We start from the raw sequence: 22,846 nt of genomic DNA, 5'->3' as shown, positions 1-22,846 counted from the left end.
ACGATAGCCTTTATCACATTATATTTTTTATCACCTCTTTCTATGTCTGCCTCTCCGCCTAGACTCTGGATTCCCTTATTCCTCTTTGTTATTCCTAGTGCCTAGACACCGTGTCTGACACAAAGCAGATGTTTAATAAATGATTTTAAATAAATGAATGAGGAAATATATGAACATATGTAGGAGAGTCCTGCATAGACATTCTTCTTCCTGGAAGAAGGTAGGCATACAGCAGGTGCCAAGCTATTCAGAATGGGATACCACTCTGTTGTTGTATTAAATAAAATCTGTTTTGGTGGGTTTCTTCTGAGGACTAAATACTAAAAATTTTAAATGGAGAGGGGAAGATAAATGGTGATACTTTGAGGTATTATAATCTTAACATGCTGATAATATAAGAAAATAACAATTACATAAATATAAACTTTAAGGAAGATAAATCTGTAGATGAGAAGATATTTTTCATCACATAAATTCCTCCTGGGTAAAAAGGAACAGACTAGAATTTCTTTGAAAATTTAAAGGTAATTAAATTTACTAAAATAAATGTGCATGTGGCAGCCATATTTGTTAGCTCCTTGAGGGCAGGGGATATAAATCTCATTTACTTTTATTATATTCTATAGTGATTAGCTCAAAGTAGGTGCCAATTAGTGTGCTTTTAAATAAGTGAACTCTGGAAGAACTCAGCAATTGTATAAAGTGGGGCTTACCTGCAAAGCCTATTTCATAGACCCACAGCCAAATAAAATCTCTTTGCATTGTGTAGTACTGCACCGTGGACTTAGCCCTCTAGTCATTTCTGCAGAAGGAAGATAGTGGTCCAAAGCTGGGTGAAACAGACCTCTGGAACATACCAGGACTTAGATAAATGGTGAATAATAGTGTTAATGATAGTAATTATAACAAGACTAAAGATAGTTAACACTTATTTAATAGTTATTATGTGCCAGGCACTGTTCTAGGCACTTTATGTACATTAATTTAAAACTCACAACAACCCTATGAAGTAAGACCTCTCACTATCCCCATTTTACTGATGAGGTAATAGGAACAGAGAGGTTAAGCAACCCGTCAATGGTCATACAGTTAGCTTGCAGTGAAGCTGGGATTCAAACCCAGGCAATCTGACTCCACAATTCATGTTCTTAACCACTATATTATATTAAACTAGGGAAATCATAAAGTTATAAAATATTTGAGCTGGGAGGGCTGTCGAGCTCATCATTACACAGATGGGTGTTCCCTAGGTCCTCTATTGCAGGGATTCTTAACTGGGGCTAAGTTGCCCACTCCCCAACCAGGGAACATTTGGCAATATTTGGAGACACCTTTGGTTGTCACAACTGGAGGTAAGAGGTGCTACTGGAATCTAGTGGGTAGAGGCCAGGGATACTGCTAAACATTCTACAATGTACAGGACAGCCCCCCACAGCAAACAATTATCTGACCCAAAGTGTCAACAGCACTAAGGCTGAGAAACCTTGCTTTACTGCAGCAATTTTCATGTGTTCTTACTGGAGAGTGCATTATACCCTTGGCTTCTTTTTTTTTTTTTAAGATTTATTTATTTATTTACTTGTCAGAGAGAGAGAGAGAGAGAGAGAGAGAGAGAATGCACACGAGCACAAGCAGGAGGCGGGCAGGCAGAGGGAGAAGCAGGCTCCCTGCTCAGCGGGACTCAATCCCAGGGCCCTGGTATCATGACCTGAGCCGAAGGCAGACGCTTAACTGACTGAGCCACCCAGGCATCCCATACCCTTGGCTTCTTTACAATCCCTTCCCATCCACCACATGTGCAGCCAATTCTACCTTCTGCAGTTTATGAACTACTCCCTTATGCCACTGTACTAAAACAAATCAGACCACCTCCCCCATCAAGAATCTACCAACATTTTAACATGGTTACTTTTATGCTTCACACCAAAGAAATGATCCTCATGGTGGACAGTCTAGGTGCCTTGGAAGTCCTGCAAAATAGCACTAGGAATACAGTAACAAAGAGAAAAGAAGTTTAGAAAATACTTGCACGGAACACAGAAGAAAACACCATCTCTAGCACACCACACAGGACCTTACATACAGTAGACACTCAAGAAGTACATGTTGTAAAAGGTTATGGCACAAGGGCAGGGTTGGGTGTCCTAGAACATAATAACATTGTGCTTTCTGTTCTCTGGCTAAGGGAAAGGAAACAGCAGGATAAATCATGTTTTGGTTCTGCATTAAGCCTAGGGCTCAAGGTTTTATCTTCTGTTTGGTATTTACTGCTCATGAAGCAATATATTGTGCGTTGCAGGTGCTATTTTGAATCCCTCTTCATTTTCTTTGAAAATTAACAACCCATCATTATTTGTGAACAATGCGCTGAAGCCCCAGGCACATCCCTCTCTCTCCGATCACAGACGTCACCAGCAGTCACACCACAGCTTGCATCATGGCTATGCAGGGTGAGGGAACTGATAGGGGCTTTTGTAAGACACGGCTCCTAGGTGGCTTGAGAGAGATGATACTATTAGACAAGCAAGGGCTTTATTTCCTTATGAGTGTTTCCAAGAACGGATCAAAGAGCCACTCAAGAGGATCAGGATGTCACAACATATTCTTCCTTGGAGAAGAGGAGGGGAAGGGTGGGGAGGGAAAAGGGAAAGGTTTTATGCTAGCCTATATTGTAGGCAATCATTTTCACAAGGGCTGTGAGAGTGGCAGGGTGGAGGGTGGGAGATAACAGCTTGATCCTCAAGGTCTACAGATGAGAACCTTGGGGTAGAGAGTGCTTTCTCAAACTAACCCTCATCTTGGAAGATTCATTGGTTTAGTCTATAAGCTGGGGGGTCCTGGACACAAGCACCTCTATGACAAGGATATTCAAGATGGTTTTTTTGAGGGAGGAAGGGCAGAGGCAGAGGGATAGAGAGAAGCTTAAGCAGGCTCCACACCCAGCATGGAGCCCGACGTGGGGCTTGATCTCACAACCCTGAGATCATGACCTGAGTCGAAATCAAGAGTCGGATGCTTAACCACCTGACCTACCCAGGTGCCCCATGGATATTCAAGGTTCTTAACTAGATCTACATGAAGCTAGAGTGCCAAGCCACCCCTCCAGATAGCAGTTGCTGTGGGGGTGGGGTGTACCAAGGAAGAAGAAGGACACAGGTCTTAGCATACACCTCTCCAAGGAACTCACAGCATATATCCTGCATTTATAAAGGCAACAAGGTATAGTGGAAGAAATATAGATTTTGAGCCAGATAGACCCAAAATCAAATCTTGGCTCTACTATTTACTAGCTGTGTGACTTTAGGCAAGTTCCACACACTTTTTAGACTGTTTACTCACCTGTATTATTCACCTAACAATAATGATGTTGATTCCTAGTACTGATTAAATGCTTATTATGTGCCAAACACTGTTTTAAGGCTTTATATGCACTATGTAATCTAATCCTCACAAGCCTATAAAATTGGTAATTTTATCATACCCATTTTACAGATAAGGAAAATGAAAGACAAAGAAATCAGGAAGTTGCCCAAGGTCATAGATGGAGTTAATGCTGGAGTTGAAATTCAAATTCAGGCAGTATAGCTTCAGAGCCCATACTTTTAACCCCTGAGCTATATATTCTCACTACACTATAGAAAATGCTGAGCAAATATTCAATCATGATCTTAACCCCACTTCCTTTATCTTTCCCTTGTTTTAGTTCCCATTAAGAAAGAAACCACTCAGTTGCCCTGTGGGGGTCTCTTCTCCCACTTCTCAGAGCTGGAGCTGGGGGGGTCTCCTTTGCTATTTCAAGGTGGGCTGGCACGGATTGAAGAATCTCAGGAATGGTCCTTGTCACTTCAAGGTTATCAGCTGTATGTGAGCCAAGAGAATAGGTTGAGGTTGGATGCAGGGGTCCTGGAAGTCCAATAGGCTCCACCATTTGGACCTTGGAAGCTTCCTCAGTCAGTAAAAGCAGGCGCCAGCCACATTAGAGAGGCTCTGTTGGGCTTTTCTGGACTAAGTCTGTCATTCCCATCCCTGGCTTCTTGGGCTTCTGAGATCCCAGTGAACTCATGTTACCCTGGTCTAGGTTGAATGGTCAACTATGGTGGTCTAGTTTTGAGATTGCATCATTGCATTCATTCCATATTTCCTTACCTAATATTTAGACAAAAAACACCAAAAGCATAAATGGGCCGCAAAAATGCTACCTTACCCCAACTCTTTTAATGTCTGTGCTAACTGCCTGTTAAACCACACATTTTTTTTCCTGGTTTTGAAACAAACACATTAATATTACTGTCAGGATCCCAAATGCTGTAGGTATTGCTTTTCAATTAGAAATCTTAATATTTAACAAATCAGGTACTGAGCATGATCTTTAAGTCAATGGTGTGACTGGTGGTGGAGGGGGAACAGTGAAAGAAAAAAAGGAGAAGCATAAATTCTGTAAGTTCCCAAAGCTCTGTGGTCTATGCTTTCCTGAGGTAAGTTGCGTAAGAGGTAACTTGGCACCCCTGCTGCTATGCTGTTGGAAGTCTGGAAAGATCTCTTGGAGGAAAAAAAAAAATAGTCCTGGGGTTAATCCACAAGCCATTTTACTTTAGCCCTTGTTGCTGAAAATCTTTCCAACATGTTTCAGTCCACTTCCTTGCCATAGGAGATGGAGTACAACAAAGATAAATATAAACTAGATCTGGAATTAGGAGGGCTGAGTTTCAACTCTGGCTTGACTCTTTTCTTGCTGTGTAGCAATCACTCACACCTGTGTTTGTCAAAGAGGGGTCCAATCATTTGCAACACAATCGCCTGGGGTGATGGCTAACTTGCCAAGTTCCAGGGTCCACAGCTGAGGTTTCCATCTGGGTGGTGCTGGGGAATCTGCCTGTTGAGGAAGCACCCAAGATAACTCTTAGGCCTACTACAAATTTGAGAAACACAGAGCTTTGGTCTCCTCATGTATAAATAAGAATGATGCCGCTCCTTTCACAAGGTTGTGGTGAAAACACAGGTGGTCAATACGTGCTACCTGTACCTGAATCATTGAGTGAGATTATGGCAGGGCTTCAGGATCCATTCTGAATATTAATTTAACAAACATGTTAAATCCATGCACTATTTGGTGGTACCAGAGTGAAAAATCCATGTTTCCCTGCCCTTTGAGGGGCTCATAGACTAGTGGGAGAGACGCACAAACTACTGCATAGCTTGATACTGGCTAAACAGAGATATGAAGGGGAGGCAGTTACTCTGCTGGGAGGAGAGGTGGTGGTAGAGAGGAAGGGGGAGCATGGAGGAAGTGATGTTAAACTGAAGAAGTCACTTTGAAGTGAGTTTCAAAGGATAAACCAATTATGATGGTACTGTGGATATCTTTTTTTTTTAAGATTTTATTTATTTATTTGAGAGAGAGAATGAGAGGGAGAGAGCACATGAGAGGGGGGAGGGTCAGAGGGAGAAGCAGACTCCCTGCCGAGCAGGGAGCCCAACGCGGGACTCGATCCCGGGACTCCAGGATCATGACCTGAGCCGAAGGCAGTCGCCCAACCAACTGAGCCACCCAGGCGCCCGATGGTACTGTGGATATCTTAAAGAGGTATAGGAAATAAGGCTGTGTTTGTGCTAGGTCTAAAAACTAGAATAGAAACCAGAGGGGGAGACAAACCATAAGAGACTCTTAATCTCAGGAAACAAACTGAGGGTTGTTGGAGTGGAGGTGGGTGGGAGGGATGGGGTGGCTGGGTGATGGACATTGGGGAGGGTATGTGCTATGGTGAGCACTGTGAAGTGTGTAAGACTGATGAATCACAGACCTGTACCCCTGAAACAAATAATACATTATGTTAATAAAAAATAATAAAAAAAAGAAATTGTCTTTGTTTGGGGGGAATGGGTGTGAGCAGAGAATATTTCCCATATCAGTTTACTTATCACTCCTCTCTCCTAAAAGTAGAATATTAAAAAGCTGGAGTCATTTTGTATTCTCCAGTTGGTTGGACTTTGAGAGGATGGGTATTAGACTATATTGTTGAGTTGCTTTGCGAGTCACTAACTACAAGGCCATGGTCTAAGTCAGAGGGGTGGGACACTGGCCATCACCACTATAAACAAGTCAAGTGTTAAATCCTACTGATAATGGGAACTTTGGCTTGAGAACTGGCTGCCTCAGCAGAGTCATCCTCAAATATTAAGGGTGATGCTATATATATACACATACAGCCACAGGAGGCGGTGACTAATGGCTCTGCCTTGCGCCAGCTAGTTCTGGCTCCTTTCTAGCTTCTTTACCTCGACAAGCAGCCTAAGCCGAGTTTTCGAACTCCACCTCAATTTAACAAATAATCAGAAAACAATAGCTTGTACCGTATAGAACTTCATACTGCCTCCCCCCAATGTCATGTTTCAAAGTAACTGATTTTTTTTTTTTCAAAACTGCAACACACTTTCACCAACCCCCATCATGCCTTTGGCCAGACCAAGCATGCTAAACTCTCAATCTTTAATGCTGTGTGACCCTGAATAAAGAAAAAATGAGATTATAACTAGTTAAGATCACGGTTTTTGTATTAGATCTAATCCTGGCCTGCCATTTACTAGTTGTGTGATGCTAGGGAAGTAACTTAATGTCTCTGGTCTTCATTTTCCACATCTGAAACATGAGGACAACAATAGCATCTATCTCATGGGGCTGTGGTAAGGCTTAAAGTAGAAAATATATGAAAAAAAAAGTCCATTGCAGTGGCTAGCTCGGTAAGTGGTAGTAAAATACTAGTAATTATTATTAATATATTAACAATAGTGGGCATTAACTCTGATATCTTGTAGAAAACAGGGGCCATTTGGGGTGGGGAAAAAAGGGGAGTATTGTAAGTCCTTCAGTTGTGAAAAGGACAGGAAAATACCAGTAGAGGAACTAGCCATTAATAATACTGGGGTATGTATTTGAACAGAAAAGAACAATATGGCTTCTCTCTAACCAGTTCTTTACCAAGAGCCCTGCCAGAGAGAACAGTGGGACTAATTTATATGCTTTTCGTCTGCTACATTTTTTAAAAGTGGTACTGCTAATAAAACCCTCAAAATATTTTCCTGTTAACCATCCTCCTCCACCATATATACCCCAAACCCATCAGACTTGCTGCCAAAACCTATTTGCTTTTTTCCCAAAAGTATGGATGGTATTTACGTCCACAGTCTCACTTGTGATCACCCCATCTGTGGTGGAGGAAAGCCAGACTTACTTAGTATCACTTCTTCATTTCCATGATAAGGATGGGAGGCAATGGGGTAGGCAGGAAAACTTGCTTTTCATGGCCATCTTTCCATTAAGACAAAGAGAGGTTATGCCCATAGCTGTGACCTCTGACAACTGGGCAGAGGACACCCACTGTATCAGCCTACTCCAGGAACAATCCACATGCAAGTGACTTGGTCGGCACTTTGTGATTCTGGGACAATATTAATAATAGTACCTTTCCTGGAATCTATCTTACATATGATATATTTTTCCCACTTAATTCAATAGTTCTCCTGAATATTTTAATACAGCAATAGTAGTCCAAATAGCAAACAAGAGTGAGTTATTGACTTTCCTTCCTTTTATCCATTTCGGCTGTAACTTAAATTTTCTTCCTGAGTGAATCTCCAGGCCACTAGTGACATCACCTTTAATCCATTCATGTTTTTTTTTTTTAAATTGGCTTTAACATGGAGGGGACATAAGCAGCTAAAAAATAAAAGATGTCTACGTTGGGGATGATCTCCAGAGCAAACCTTACAGGGACTGGTAGAGCAAATTTGATTTAAAATGATTACAGAGGGTGAATTCCCTGTAAATAATGAATTGGAAAGAAAATCAGGCTGGGAGTATTTGCTTATCCACTTATTTCCACATGGAAGAAAAGCCGTAATTCCTGTCAGCCTGTGCTTATAGCGTGCCTAGATTGGTCAGAGAGAAACCAACTGGTGACAAACATAAATACACAAGCCCACCCGTTCACTGCATTTGCTGTCAGGTTCAACACCAAGGAAAGCCAAAAGATAATAAGTCTTTGGGTAACAACCCATAAATCCGTGGTTACAGTTCAAGCACTTAACTTCAAATTTCCAAATGACCGTGCCACTGTTCTTTCTTTTCCCAGAAGCTAGAAGTTCACTGTCAGAAAGGAGAGGGGAGATACAAGGCAGCTGAAATGCTCAAAGACCCTGGGAAAATTATGGGAAAGCATGCCCTCCCCATACATCACAACTTCTTGAGAAACCAACTGGTATGTCACTGGGAGACATTGTCAGAGCAAAGTGGCTACTTTCTTTTTTTTTTAATTAAAGTGAAGAGTGGCTACCTTTTTAAAAAATGTAAAGTTAATTTCTATATGTCAAATCCTATTTATCCACTCATACTGTCTTTCTCTAATATTTTTAAATTAAATATTGAGTAGGTACAAAGGGGAATTTGTAAGAGACAAGTGTAAAGTATTAAAAAAATGGTGCATTTGGGGTGGGGGAAAAAGGGGAGTATTATAATTCCTTCAGTTGTGAAAAGGACAGGAAATCTTTAACACAACATAACAAAATTATGTACCCAACGTGAAGCTTAAGAAAAAGAATATAATTATTACCTTTAAAGGCCTCATGTGCCCCTCCCTAATTCCTCCCATCTCCCCTCAGAAGTAACCACTATTCTGAATTTTGTGTTAATCATTACTTGTATATACTTACAGTACTGCTACATATGATGATGCTATCTCTTCAGAAATATTTTATCTGAGTTTCTGAAGGATTCTTTAGTTGCCAAGAGCTTTGCCTTGTGCTGTTCTCTCTCACATTTCTCCCCTTTCCCTTGCTTCTCTGCCCATCCCGTGCAGCTTGTCCAGTAGTCTGTGATCCATGAAAGAACATGAGTGTTAAAGATATCATTTAATGGTGAACCCATAGGGAAAGACAGTAATTCTTTTGTAATATGGCTAATTTCCTTTTGTTTTTTCAGGCAAATCACTGCATGGGCCTTAATTTGTTTATTCAGAGGTTTGGGGACATGGAGATGGCAGTGGGCTAAAGAGCAGGGTGACAGGGCTGTGGTGTATTGCCTAGCATGGTTTTGGAGTCAGAAGACTATGCTATTTACTGGCTGTGTGACCTTGGGCAAGTTACTTACAGTCTCTGAGATTTGGCTCCCTCATCGCAAAAATGCAGACAACTATAATACTGATCTTAAGAGGGTTGGTGAGATGGTTAGACAAGAGCTATTAATTGTAAAAGTGTTTTTGAAAGCTGTGAGATACCCTATAAAAGTTAGTTGTTAATGATGCTGCTATTCTGCTGCTGTTGTTGATGCTCTAATATCAGTTCTGTTAAAGTCAAGGTAAAAGACTAGATAGTTTGAATTTTCTAACTCTGGAGCTAATCCACAGATTTACCCTTGCCAGCTGTCTGGCAAAGCTGGCACAGTGCAGACAAAATTAAATTTTCTTTTCTAACTCTGTATTACCGGTCTACGTGGAAACTTTCCACCTTCAAACATCTTCTTCAAATCTCACTGTACCTGCCCAATCTGCGTGTGTGGGAGTTGTGTTTGCTCTGGCCTACGTCAGTGCTGGAGCCTAGGGCAGAAAGTAGTCACACATTACAGGCATCTAACATTTTCTCTTTCTTAGTCATTTCTCATAGGACAGTTCTGGCTGGTAACTCGAACAGAAACGTATGCAGGATGTGCTCATCATCTGATCAGTTTGTGCCTAAGGAACCTTCTGAAGGTCCTGACTTTTGCCTGTGCAATATTAACATAACCATTTGCATGTTATTTCCGTTTTGTTTTTAAAAGGGTCTCTCCTTGAAGATCTGTGAGAATGACAGTAAGCAGTGAAAAGCCACGTTTCCATTCTGCAAACGATATAATCAAATCTGTAAATGGGTAAAAATACACACAAGAGACGTTCCATAAAACTGCTGGCAATTATTTCAGTGAACAGACGAAAGTTGTGCATGATTCCCCACAGCTGCTGCAGGTGTTGAATGAAGAGATTCAAACAACAGAGGGGGGAATATCGATCATCTTTTTGAATACAGAGCTAGGCTACCTGCTTGGGTGCCCAGGAGAGGAGGGTGAGAGAAGAGTGCTGGTAATATTCCCACACACGTTTCCCAGCCTTGAGGCTGGACAGCCACATGCCCATCTGCTGCTAAGAAAAAAATATAGACAGGGCTTAAGTACATGGGACAGGCAGTTTGACCTCTGAGGTTGCAAGGCTCTTGCCCTCCGCCTAACAGCTGACGCCTGGAACAAGCAGGCCAGCCCCTCATGACCACAGCAGGGGCTAACAGGAGGGCTCCAGCCGAGGGATGGCTGCAGCTATGGCAACAAATGCCCAGGAACGAGTTAACACCAGCCAAAGGGGTTAATGAGAGAGGCAAGGGCTTTTATACAAATGCATTAGGGAAAGAAACGCGATACAGTGGGAATGAGGTCCATTAATAAAGCTAAGTGATAAAATCCACCACCATTCTTAAATTGGACTTGGCTACTTAAACTGCTTTTCCAAATCAGTCTCCTGTGTTCTAGCTGTTCATTGAGATACTAAGCTTATTTAAAGAATAAAAGCAATGCTATATGCAGTGTAAAAGGAAAAAATAGGCTGGGCAAAAGGGTATACAATTAGACTTGCAAACAAAGGAAGGAAGAAAAGAGATGTGTACAACTATGGTCTGAATATGTTCAAACAGCTTGTTGTTACTAACAATCACCACCTGACAATAAATTACCCCCTACATGTGGATTACAAATTGCATTATTATGATGCATTAGAATCAATCTGAGTACTAATGATAATGGGTGGTTGGGTAGCTAAACATGGCCCCCAATTACTGCTGAGTGCCCTCTCCTTTTGTGGCTACAAAACAACTGTCATCAATATTCTCTCATAGAGGATTTTTTTTTTTATCAGCATTATGTCCTCAAAACATCCCTGGAAGGCAGGTCAATACTGATGGGCTTTTTTGAAGAAAACAGGGAGGCATGGAGAGGTTAAGTGAAAATTAGCAGAGGCAGCACCACCATTCCATAATAGAATTTGGGTTATAAAGGCAGCCAAGGTACAGAAGCAAAGGGCTTTGGCTGCTCTTTCAATGATGACAGTGCCTACTGAATGTGGTAGATCAGTTTCCAGTCTTTCAATCACTTTCCCAGCTACAGTGAAAAGCATAGATTCCTTAAGCCACTACAGTTGGAATGTCTGGTTGTAGCACAAAGCACAGAACCACAGAATACCTTTTAACTCTGGCATAGTACAATACAAGCCCAGAGTAAAATTCTACTTCTTTTTTTTTTTTAAAGATTTATTTTAAAGGGGGGGGGGTGAGGGGCAGAGGGAGAGGGAGAGAGGGAATCTCAAGCAGACTCTGTGCCCAATGCGGGGCTCGATCCCATGACCCATGAGATCACGACCCAAGACAGAACCAAGAGTCAGATGCTCAACTGATTGAGCCACCCAGGTGCTCCCAAAAATTTTACTTCTGAGAAGAAAAAAAATAAGAGTACACTTGAATTCAGAAATTAGTATAATCCCATCGGAATAGTATTTCCTAGTGGCATGAATGAATGAATGAACAAACAGTATTTATTGAGGCCCTCTTAGGCTTTTTGTTAGTGGCTGAAAGGGATATAAGAGAAGTAAAAAGACAGTTACTTCTCTTGGACAGCTTGTGATCTACTTCGGGGTGGAGATGGGCAAATTCACACACAAAATGGAAAGGAAAGGAAAACTCATAAAAGGACTAAGTATAAAGTGACAGTCCTGTTTGTCCTACTCATTAGAGGAAAAAAGCAAGAAAACCTTAAAGGCAGGGTGTTGGTACATTCCTACGTGAATGTTACCGAAGAACTTAAGCTGATAAGCACATTAGACACTTCCATCAATAATGACTGTACTCACAAGAGGGGTGGCCAAAGGAGATGAACAGGAGAGAGCATGAGGTAAATTAGATGGACAGATGAGGTTAGGGAACCAGGATGGAGGTGTCTGCCTTATTTGAATATGAGCACGTTGTTTTTTTTTTTTTTTTAAAGATTTATTTATTTTAGAGAGAGGGAGAGAGAGAATGAGAGCATGGTGGAGGGGGGCAAAGAGAGAGAGAGAGAGAGAGTCCTCACGACCTGAGCGGAAACCAGGAGTGGGACACTTAACTGACTGTGCCACCCCGACACACTTCATGTCGTTTTTGAATCAAACTCCTTTGATACGGCCTGATTCATTGGGGACAGTGCTACTCAGGCAAGTACATCTGGTCGGCATGTTGCTATGTACAGCTAAGAACCAGAGGGCAGGTAGTTTGAGGTGTAGTTCTCTGCTGAGCACATGGAAGGCAGATAGTCTGTGTTGCGGGCTAAAGAGTGGCCCACAGGTTTTAGCTGTTAGACATATAAAGTGGCCAAGTTGTCATTCTATTTCAGAAATGAAGGTGTTCGACTTGTGTGCCTGTGCGAGTGTTAGCCCACTCATAGGGTATCTGCAAAGAGAGACTGAATTTTCCTGAAAAAAGCATTTTGGATCTGTTTTAGTGACTTAGCTGGTATTCATCAGTATTCCAGATGATAACTTCCTGAGCCATTTCACTTTCCACTTTCCCCTATCCACAGCCTCAGGCTACACGCCTCACCTTGCCTTGTCTTACAAACACAACTGGCTGTAGGAGACTTGGGCAAGGGCTGTAGATTGTTCTAGAAAACTCAAACCACTGAACACACACATTGTCCTCCTTACAGCGGCCAACAGTGTGACCGTCACAGGTGAAAGCTGAACATTGTAAGGAGCAACAGGCTAAAAAGCTTCCCCAGATCTACTTGTAAATTTCTCATTGAGAAGAATTATATTCAGAATTGCAAACTGACTATATCTCCCTCTATAAGACCTATCCTTTACCACTACTATATCTTTGTGGGAAATTTGAAAGAGACCACAATTATGCCCAAAGGAACTGTCATACTTTAAGAAGTTTGTGACTCTAGCCCCTGTAGCTTCAAGGTCTTGTAGTTCTGACGATAGACTGGCTGCAACTTTATAGCCTCAGAGCCAATCTTGGGATTTTTCCAGGAGTATGAATGGCAAGTTATTACATGAATGTTACTTGTAGAACTTGAACTGACAAGTATATTAGACACATACATCAGGAGTGCATGAACTCACAACAGGGTTGGCCAAAGGAGGTAAGCTGGAAAGAGAGAGCCCATGGTAGATTAGGAAGACAGATGAAGGTTAAAGGGGACCAGGATGGAGGTGTCTGCCATGATCTGAATATAATTATGTCTTTTTTGAGCCAAACTCCACTGATAGGTCCTGCCTCCCCCCAGGGGCAGAACTTCTCGGGCAAGCAAGCTTAAAAATCATTTGGGAAGAAATATTTCTTTCCTCTGACATGAGCAGCTAGGTGGAAAAGATGAGCAGACATTTGCTTTGGGAGCAAGAGGTGCTGAGCTTAATGCCCATCATCTCCTGGAGATGATGATGTATTGTATATACACATAAAATCACTACAGCTGCTTGCTATTTCCAGGGGGTCAGAGTACACAGTCTTTTATCTCCAAATGTCTGTTTTTCAATCTGGCTGTATCTTGAAATCTGTTTTGAATACAACCCAGACAGGAAGATTTTGGTAAAGCATGCAGTGACTAACCTTCAAGCAAAACAGAAAGCCAGGAGAGCAGCCTGACCTTTGCAGTAAAATTAATTTGATGCTTACAATCTAACCTAGAGTCCGTGGACTTTATTCATGTGACAGAGTCACAGGACAATTTAGCAGGGATTATTAAACTCCACTTAAGCTCATCGGAGAGGAGAACTGAGGTTGATACATTTCAGGACACCAAGAATGGGCCAAACCCATGGGGGAAAAGAAAGGCAGATAGACTTCTAGGAATAAAGTGGAAGAAGCTCCACTTGGTGCACAGTAGACACTCAATGAGAACTGATTCAGTGAATTAGGAAAAAGAGTAAGACAAATCTCATGTCTGACACCCAGACAGCTTCTTCCCCACCATACACACACATGCAACTTCAATCCTTTTGAGCTTCTCATATAGGGAAGCCATTTGGCAAGTGCCAGAGATCCCAGGGTAAGGCTGGAGGGTGAGTGTGTTGGAAGCTGGTACAAGACATGCCATCTTTCTGTATTCCCCTTCCCATTCCTGCTGGTGGTAGGATATCTGGGGCAGGAGACTGCTAATCAGAAATGGAGAAAGCCAAATAGATACCAATGAATTAAGAAGAATGTATCTTCCCCAAGAGGGCTAAGAGAGCCTCACACAGGAGAACAATGTTGGGTTTTCCAGAAAGCCTCCACACCAGCAGTACCAACCCCAGCATTACCCAGAGGGAGTCAGTGTTCCAGTTGCTGCACTTTAACAAGTGTGTTGTATATGAAGGCCTAAGATTGTCTGCAGTGGAAAATCCTGGTTGGTTTTATTTAGGCAATATAATTATGTAACTTTCTGAATCTGATGTTCTTTATTTGAACATTCATTATAATGATTCATCTCTGCTCTTTCTTTACCAATGATGTTTGCATTCTATTAGCAAATATAATTTCAGAGAAGATGATAAATGAATCAAAATTATCCAATATGTTTCCATTATGGGAGCAGAAGGAATCCTTCAATGCTTTGTTTTGCATCATTCTACTGATTTCAATAAGTTCTTCTTTAATAGGATTTGTAGCATTAAATATTACTCATCATTGCAAAGTCAGTACTAATTTAATATCACAAGTAATCTGGTTTTGTCTAAGTGAACCCCCTTATTTTGTTTCACAGGAACTGAACATTTTCCAGTCTGGGGGTTCTATTGTACCACAGAAAGTATGCTGACGTTGTGCTTGAGGAGATACTTAGCACTAATGTGATTCTCTAAATGGCTATTATCACTTTACTTCATATGAATAGTTAACTGGGTGCCTGCAAAATTTCCCCCATGGGATTGTAAGAACTTTGGGGGCAGGAATGATACCTCATATACTTTTAACTTATCCCCAGGATATGGCATAGCGAATGAACAAATAGCTAGTATAGTGCTATCAGTTTTTAACTACTTCAATCTGCTGAGAGCACTGTAATGCCTGATAATAATTGTGGCTCACATTATTTGTTGGTTATTTTATTAAATAGAAATGCTTTTCTTAACTTTTCTAAAAATGTTTCCCAAGTTAATCTTGCTATATTTTCCACATTAATTTTTTCTTTCACTAACTAATCTTAGCTTGGTTCTATCTACCAAAATCTCAAGTCATGGGAATAAAATCAGGGAACCAAAGATGATATTTAAACACCAGTATGACATGAGCAAACAGAATTGGACACTGAACCTTAGCCATGGAACAGGGACCAGGGAGACCCCTTGGCTGTGCCAGGGGTCAATCCATTATTGCTAGGCCATGGGGAAGCCTGGGGGAATACCAGGAGGATCAGGGTGGCCTGGGTGACATTTAGGGGGATCTGGACAGTGATTATTTATTGGCCAGCGTAGCCAGTGATGACTTAGGGGGTTCTTGGCAGTACCTATTTACCAACTGGTGAGTTTTTTTCAGTATTATTAAACTGATATGGCCATTCAGTGCACACTGTCTGAATATCAGCCTGGAGGAAGGGGACCTATTTTCACCCAAACATGCAGCGTAAGTAAGCAGATACTCCTACCCACAGCTGTAGTCTCTTTAAGTATTCTGTCTTAATCCTCATGGAAACCTTTGAGATCAAAGTTATTCCTTATATTAAGCCCACATGAAAAAAACCTTTCCTACAGAAATATTAATCTATCTTCTCTTATTCTGTCTTCCCAGGGGATGAATGGCTAATCACCCTTTATCTGTTAAACATGTTTTTTCCCTTTAAAGGAATTATTATTTAAAATTGTTTTTCTTGAGCCTACAAAGAAAAACAAATCTTAACATCTACAGCTTTTCCACCCCCTGCAATAGGTGAGTCAGGTAGGGGTAGCCAAGAAGCAGAGGCATATGGTGGGAGACTGAGTAGCTGTCCTTGCTGTTTCCTGCTTGAGTGGAGAAAGCAAAAACATTTTTAAAAGAATGGCAGGGGCTGAATAACAAAGAGCTCTCCCTTCATCAATAGAAATAAAAGTGTCACATTTTTGTGCTCTTTTAAAATCATTTTTATCCTAATCCAACAACATCCTCATCTCTGGGTGGTAGACATATCCCACCTTGACACTCAGTAGCTGCTGAGGTACCTTGTGTCACCCATTCCCACCTGTACATGTCCACTTGCTGGAGCTGGGTCGCCATGAGCCACAATTGCTTCTTTGTCAGAAGACCACCTGGGTTCCAAGGTCTTGGTTTGGGTAACCTTGTCTTTGCCATTTAGTGTTAAGTTTAGTTTGTAGGAATGCTAGTGAAATTGCTCAGGAAGTTGGACAGGACATGTGGGAAATTGGCAAGGTGACTAATTCCTGTTTCTCTAGAGGTGATGGCTGCAGCTATACTATCTATTGTGAGTAAATGTCAGTTGTAAGTTCCTTAGGTACAGGCTTGGTAAAAGGGTACGTCAGAATCACAATTTCTGCCTGGAGGGAATGTCTAAGCAATAATATTGGACATGGGGTGTTCAGCACACTCTAGTGCTGAGGAGTCAAGCCTGAGATTTTCACTTAGTAATAGCATCAAGTGAGAAAGTAGGCATTCTCACAAATTTATGTAAAAAAAAAAATCACAGGAGCATCATGTATGCCTTACTTTCTGGGACACCTCTCAGATTACAAACTGAACAGACAAAAAAACTTGGGATACACACTAATAAACAGTTTCAAATGGCATGTCACATACTAGCTCAGAGGCAGACAATTTGCTACAAGTCTTTATTTGTGAGTTCCAAGGAAATATCCCCCAAACAGTGCCTTTAGTCCTCATCAACTGCAATATAAGGAGATCTCCAATAAAGCAAAGCCCTTTTCCTTGTGTAGGAGATTTCCCTGTGAAGCACAGGCTCCTTGGGTAGGATTAATGCCTATGGAATACATACTGAAAATAATGGCTGGGGGCTGACAGCATAGAAGAGCTCTGACAAGCATGCCCAGTGGGAGACACTGATTGGACTGTTAGATTCCTCCAATTTTCATGCCTATCCCTGCCTCCTGCTAAGTTGTGTGAGCTTCCAACACACAGGTTAAGATGCCTTACCCAGGGATTTCACTTATGCAGTAGACCAACCAAATATATATACATGAGTATAAATGGCTGCTTGTGAAGCACCTAAAGTTTTTTCAATAAAGGAGGAGTTTGTATGTGTCATTTGGTCTGCACTCTGCCAAAGGCATGTCACACTGACATTAGAAAAACGTGCTCTTTTCAAAAAGATTTAGTCTCATTTCCCTTTTATTCCCAGTCTCTCTCTAATGATTGGAAGTAGAATGAGACTTCGATTTTAGGATGACTTAGAGGTCTGCGTTGGCTCTTTCTTCCCTTGGTGTGTGATCAACTTCAAAGAAGCAATTGTGTAACTACTAAGGAAATTAGTTCTTTGCCAAGACATGAAGACCTTTTGTTATAAGCCAGAACGAATAACTAGGCCCTTCTCTCTCTATCTCAAGAGAGCCTCTGGGCTAAGAGGAATGTCTGTCTGGTGGTCTAGGGTTGTTCACTAGAGCGGCAGGCAGTCAGCTGGTCAAGAATATTGTTTGTGCTCCTTCTGTAGGCAGAAGCACTGGAGTAGAGAGGTTAGGGTGAGTGTGGGGACAACTGTGGAAATAGGCAGTAAACAAACTAACAGATGTATATAGCACAATGTCCAGTGGGTGAGCACCTTCTCTGTGCAAGTTACTGCACAAAGTGTTTTATATGCATTTAATCCTTATGTCATGTGCTCCTTCTGTAGGCAGAAGCACTGGAGTAGAGAGGTTAGGGTGAGTGTGGGGACAACTGTGGAAATAGGCAGTAAACAAACTAACAGATGTATATAGCACAATGTCCAGTGGGTGAGCACCTTCTCTGTGCAAGTTACTGCACAAAGTGTTTTATATGCATTTAATCCTTATGTCAACCTTATGAGGCAGGTATTTTGATTCTCATTTTATGGAAGAAAAAACTGAGTCTTGAAAGTTTAAGTAACTTGCTCAAAGGTTTCACAACTAGTAAAAGATGGGCCAAGATTTGAACGCAGGCTTCTATCCTTTGACCCTAAGTGTTGGACATTATATTTGGTATATTGCTTATGCTTAGTCTTCACAACCTTTCTGAGTTGCAGGTATGACTATCTTTATTCACATTTGAAGAAATGGTGGCTCAGAAAAGTTAAGCAATTTGCCCAGGATCACAGAGGCAGTAAGTGGCAGAGGATTCTACTCTAAGCCTGACTCCAAAGCCCAGGCTCTTAACCACTGAACTCTACCACCTCTACATGTCAGACATTTGGTAAATGTTTGTCCCCATTCCAACTGGTACAGTGAAGGTAGGTGAAGAACAAAGGGTTGAAGGTAACTTGAATTTAGTAGTCAGAGCAGGAGAGGTTGAGTAGTGGAGCTAGAGCTATAGCTGCCATTTTCCCTGGGGGCTGGTTTTATACAGGATGTGGGGGGCAATTAAAGACAGAGGGAGACAGAGGGTAACTGATTTCTATCCCTTCATTCCCTAATTATAAGAGGAAGAGAGACCACTCAGAACATGAGCTGGATCTAGGAGCTAACACTAGTAGAGAGTGACTATTACCTGAGCTGGTCTGGTGTGCCAGGTATCGATATATTACTTCTTAGCTCCAAATTCACCCTTGTTGCTCATTTTCTGAAAAGGGTTCTGGGCCTTTTAAACATCTTGCCTTTGCCAGTTGGCACAATGTTAAGCTTTGTCAGTAAGGGGCACAAGAGAAACATTTCAGAAGGAAGGGAGTTTTCTTCCTGGTACCCGTTTGCTGGTGTGCTTGCCTTGCAGGCTCCTGCAGTGCAAACACCCACCTTCCCAGTGCCTCACTCCAGCCGCACACACAGCTTCCCCAGCCCCAGGCTTCTGCAGTGCCTGCAGCTTTCCCAGCATGCAGTTCCTGTAGTACATGGTAATCAGCAGCATCCAGCAGCATCTCCCAGTACCCCTTGTTTGACTGGTTTTGTAGTAGAGTGCCTATGCTAAGATACCTCCCTGTGAGCAGCTTTCCCTGGCACTGTGGAGAATAGATTTCCCGGAAGTTCCACAGGTCAGATTTCTACAAAGTTCCAGGAGATAGAATTCTAACAAGTTCTGTTGGCACAGCACCACAGAAATTTCTCTGCTAAATCCAGTGAGCCACAACTGTGCCCTTTACTACAAGGTCTCCATCTCACTACTGGGGAAAGGGTTATACCTTGGTTGCTCTAAATTAGCAGTAGGTACAGTAGATGCTCCTTATATTTGCTATTCCTACATTTTTACAGTTCTCTTTACTTCTTACTAGCCATCCCCTATTATAGTTAATACTTATATTCAAATTACACTGTTCAAATTAGTGTGTTCTCTTTCCTGATTTTTCCCAGACAAATATGGTTAACTCCCTCTTCCCAGATCTCAAAGTAAGGTGATTCATAGGGCAAAGGAAGGGAGTGTAGGTAAAAAGGATGGCCTCGTCCCAGAAACAAGGTCAAAAGAGAAAAGAACATCTTAATTTTTCAGGGGGCAGTAGATGTCTTCTCTGTCTTACTTTCCACTAAAGAAAATGACTTAGAACACCCGTGGCCTCTTAGCTGTTAGAATTCTTTCAATGAAGAGGAAAGAATCTGCTAGATAGGAAAGGCAAGTGGAGTCTGAAGACTGATTCGGACATGAGATTTAAAGGGTTTATGATAATTCCTAGTCCAAACTGTACTTGAAGTTCCACAGTTCAGGTGCTCCAAAGGAGAAGTGGGTATTTGGGAAGACGCTCTCAAAATGACTACCCTTTTTACAAAAATGATGAATACTGAATTCAAAATCTCTGATTGCCCACAGAATCCTTCATTCAAAGTTCAGGGTTGTTTCCTCCACTGCCGGAGATAAAATATTTTCTTTTTTTTTTTTTTTGACCTGGCTTTCCTGTGGACACATTTTATAGACATTTCCAGACAGCTTGCAATGTTATGAATTCTGTAAAAACTTCTGATAGAAAGTTAGGTGTTTGGAGTTGATATGTCATGATGTTTTCCAAGTGCCACAAGGAGAAATGGTTTTCAACAGTGACAGAACATCATCATAATTTTTGTATTACTCAGGGATTTGTACAGCTGAGTTCTTTTTGAATTTCAATAAAACATTTTCATAAACACGTGTTGGTAATTAACCACTACCTTTCTGATTTTGTTCTCTTTATGCCTTTATGCATCCCCACCCCTCCCACCACCTCAAACTGCAATACTGCCTCTCCAAAGCTCAATGAATGCAAAATGGAAGGCAGGCAGTTAAGTAGGAGAGAATAAGGAAATGTAAATCTCAAGGTCTGATAGTCAACTAAAATGCTCCCTATACATGATACAAGATCGTCTTTGGAGAATTTAGGAAGCACTGGCCCAGATCAAATTCAAAGACACTAAAAGCATCATAGTTAATCAGCCAGCCTGCTCAATTGCTAGGAAGTTTCCAATATATACTTCCCATGTGTTAGAGGCCTCACAGTAATAATAACTACATTTGGAGGCATAAGCTTTCAATAAAGGGCATTTAGCCAGGGTTGCCTATAATGCCTATGGTCTTTGACAGCCTTCCTGGTTGTCTTCTGAATCATCCAGAGCACCATATTTCATGTTCCGGGTGAAGATCCCAATCAGCATAAATGAAAAGAGAGAAGTTTGAGCCATTTTACATAGTATGATTCTCCTGCTAGAAAACTAACCAACTGCAGTTTCAGAAAATCAGTCCAACTGTAGTCTCTGCTTCCCTTCTTGTTTTGCTCCTTCCAGTTTTGGCCTAGGCCCAAGTCCCTGTAAAGCTTCACTAGCCTTCCTTTTTCCCCTCCATCCCCCACATATATGCACACATATACACACAGAAGGATCACATTGCTAAGAATGGAATGAGAAAAGGAGCATTGCCTCAGAGCAGTTTGATGGTTTGTACTGTAGCAGCTTGTAGGGAGAGGTAGAATAGGTGATATGCAGGGGTTTGTTGACCCGGTTAGAACTTCCCCCTGAAGAGTCAGGACACTGATAAAAACCAAGGGTTGCTGTAAACCACTGCAGACTTGCCTTCACTTTCGAAACAGGAATCAGTCCTCTGTTGCTATCATTATAATGATTATAGATTAGAGAATTGGTTTTTAGCCAGGGTGGTTGGATGGTCTGCCACATGAAGAAGTGGTATTGAGAGAAGGGGTAGCCTAATACTTAAGATGGGTCCTAAGATCAAGACCTGGATTTGACTCTCAGATTTACCATGAACCATAAGGAAGGTACTTAAAACCTCTCTGAGTCAGTCTTCTCATTTACAAAATGGAAATAGTAGTATGAGCATTATAGGATGTTGTGAGGAATAAATAACATTTCTAGCAAACAGCAAAAACTATATATGTTAGTTACTATTATTTCTATACTATTATTTATTTAAAAAGCACATTGTCATAATATCCCTCAGTTGCCTTCCTCTCTTTTGCCAGTTTTGGAGGTGTGGATGGAGGTGGTGTTGCTGGGGGTAAAAAGATGTCACCCACACATATGTTCGTAATTGACTTTTGACAAAGGTACAAAACCAATTCAATGATTTTCAGCAAATGCTGCTGCGGCAACTGGAAATCTATAGGAAAAAAAAATAGGAAAAAGAAGCTTGACTAAGTCATAGATACCTTATACAAAGCTTAACTCAAAATGAAACCGGGACTTAAATGTTAAATGTAAAATCTTAGGGAAAAAATCTTTGGGATCTAGTGCTACAAAAAGTGCTTAGGCTTGATACCAAAAGCAAGACCTCTAAAAGGAAAAATTGATAAACTAGATCTCATCAAAATTAAAAACTACTGATCTGTGAAAAACTCTGTTAAGAGGATGAAAAGACAGGCTACAAAGTGGGAGAAAATATTTGCAAGCCACACATTTGACAAAAGACTAGTATCTACAATATATAAAGAACTCTCAAAACTCAACAGAAAAAAACCCAAATGATTCAATTAGAAATTGGGCAAAAGATATGAAGAGACATTTCACCAAAGAGGATATACAAATGGCAAATTAGAACACAAAGAGATGTTCAACATCATAAGCCATTAGGGAAATGCAAATTAAATCCACAGTGAGAGATCATTACACACCTGTCATAATGGCTAAAATTTGAAAAATTATATGTTTGTAAGCCACATATCCAATAAGGGGTTTATATCCAAAATATACAAGGAACTCACACAACTCAATAGTAAAAAACAAATAACCCAATCAAAAATGGAAAAAAGACCTATGTAGACATTTTTCCAAAGAAGACATACAAATGGTACATGAAAAGATGCTCAATCATTAGGGAAATGAAAATCAAAGCCACAATGAGATATCAGTTAAGTTATCAGATATCAGACCTGTTAGGATGTCTCTAATAATAATAAAAATGATGAGATAATAAATGTTGGCAAGGGTATGGAGAAAAGGGGACTCTTGTACACTGTTGGTGGGAATGTAAACAGGTACAGCCACTATTGGAAACAGTATGGAGGCTCCTCAAGAAATTAACAACAGAACTGCCACATGATCTAGCAATCCTACCTCTGGGTATATATCTAAAGGAAATAAAATCGTTATCTTGGAGAGATATCTGTATTCCCATGTTCATAGTAGCATTATTCATAATAGCCAAGGTATGGAAACAACCTAAGTGTCTGTGGACAGATGAATGGATAAAGGAAATGTGGTATATACAGACAAAGGAATATCATACAACCTTAAAAAGAAGG

General features: G+C 41.1%; 1 protein-coding gene across 8 annotated transcripts in view; it reads right to left on the bottom strand.

Annotated features, from left to right (window-relative positions):
- ENOX2 (ecto-NOX disulfide-thiol exchanger 2) overlaps nt 1–22,846 on the bottom strand; it is a 282,023-nt gene that overhangs the window by 77,960 nt on the left and 181,217 nt on the right. For 3 of the 8 annotated variants that reach the window (XM_028122752.1, XM_028122754.1, XM_028122756.1), the window contains exon 2: nt 714–802. The exons of the other annotated variants lie outside the window; for them this stretch is intronic. In XM_028122752.1, the coding sequence (XP_027978553.1) occupies nt 714–762 (49 nt within the window). In that variant the 5' untranslated portion in view covers nt 763–802. The remainder of the gene's footprint in view (nt 1–713; nt 803–22,846) is intronic. 8 annotated transcript variants of the gene reach the window in all.

The sequence above is a fragment of the Eumetopias jubatus genome, unplaced genomic scaffold, assembly GCF_037043125.1.
Source record: "Eumetopias jubatus isolate StellerSeaLion01/CBP00866 unplaced genomic scaffold, mEumJub1_p1.0 scaffold_11, whole genome shotgun sequence".
Taxonomy (NCBI): Eukaryota; Metazoa; Chordata; class Mammalia; order Carnivora; family Otariidae; genus Eumetopias; species Eumetopias jubatus.
This window is presented reverse-complemented; position numbering and strand designations above follow the sequence as displayed.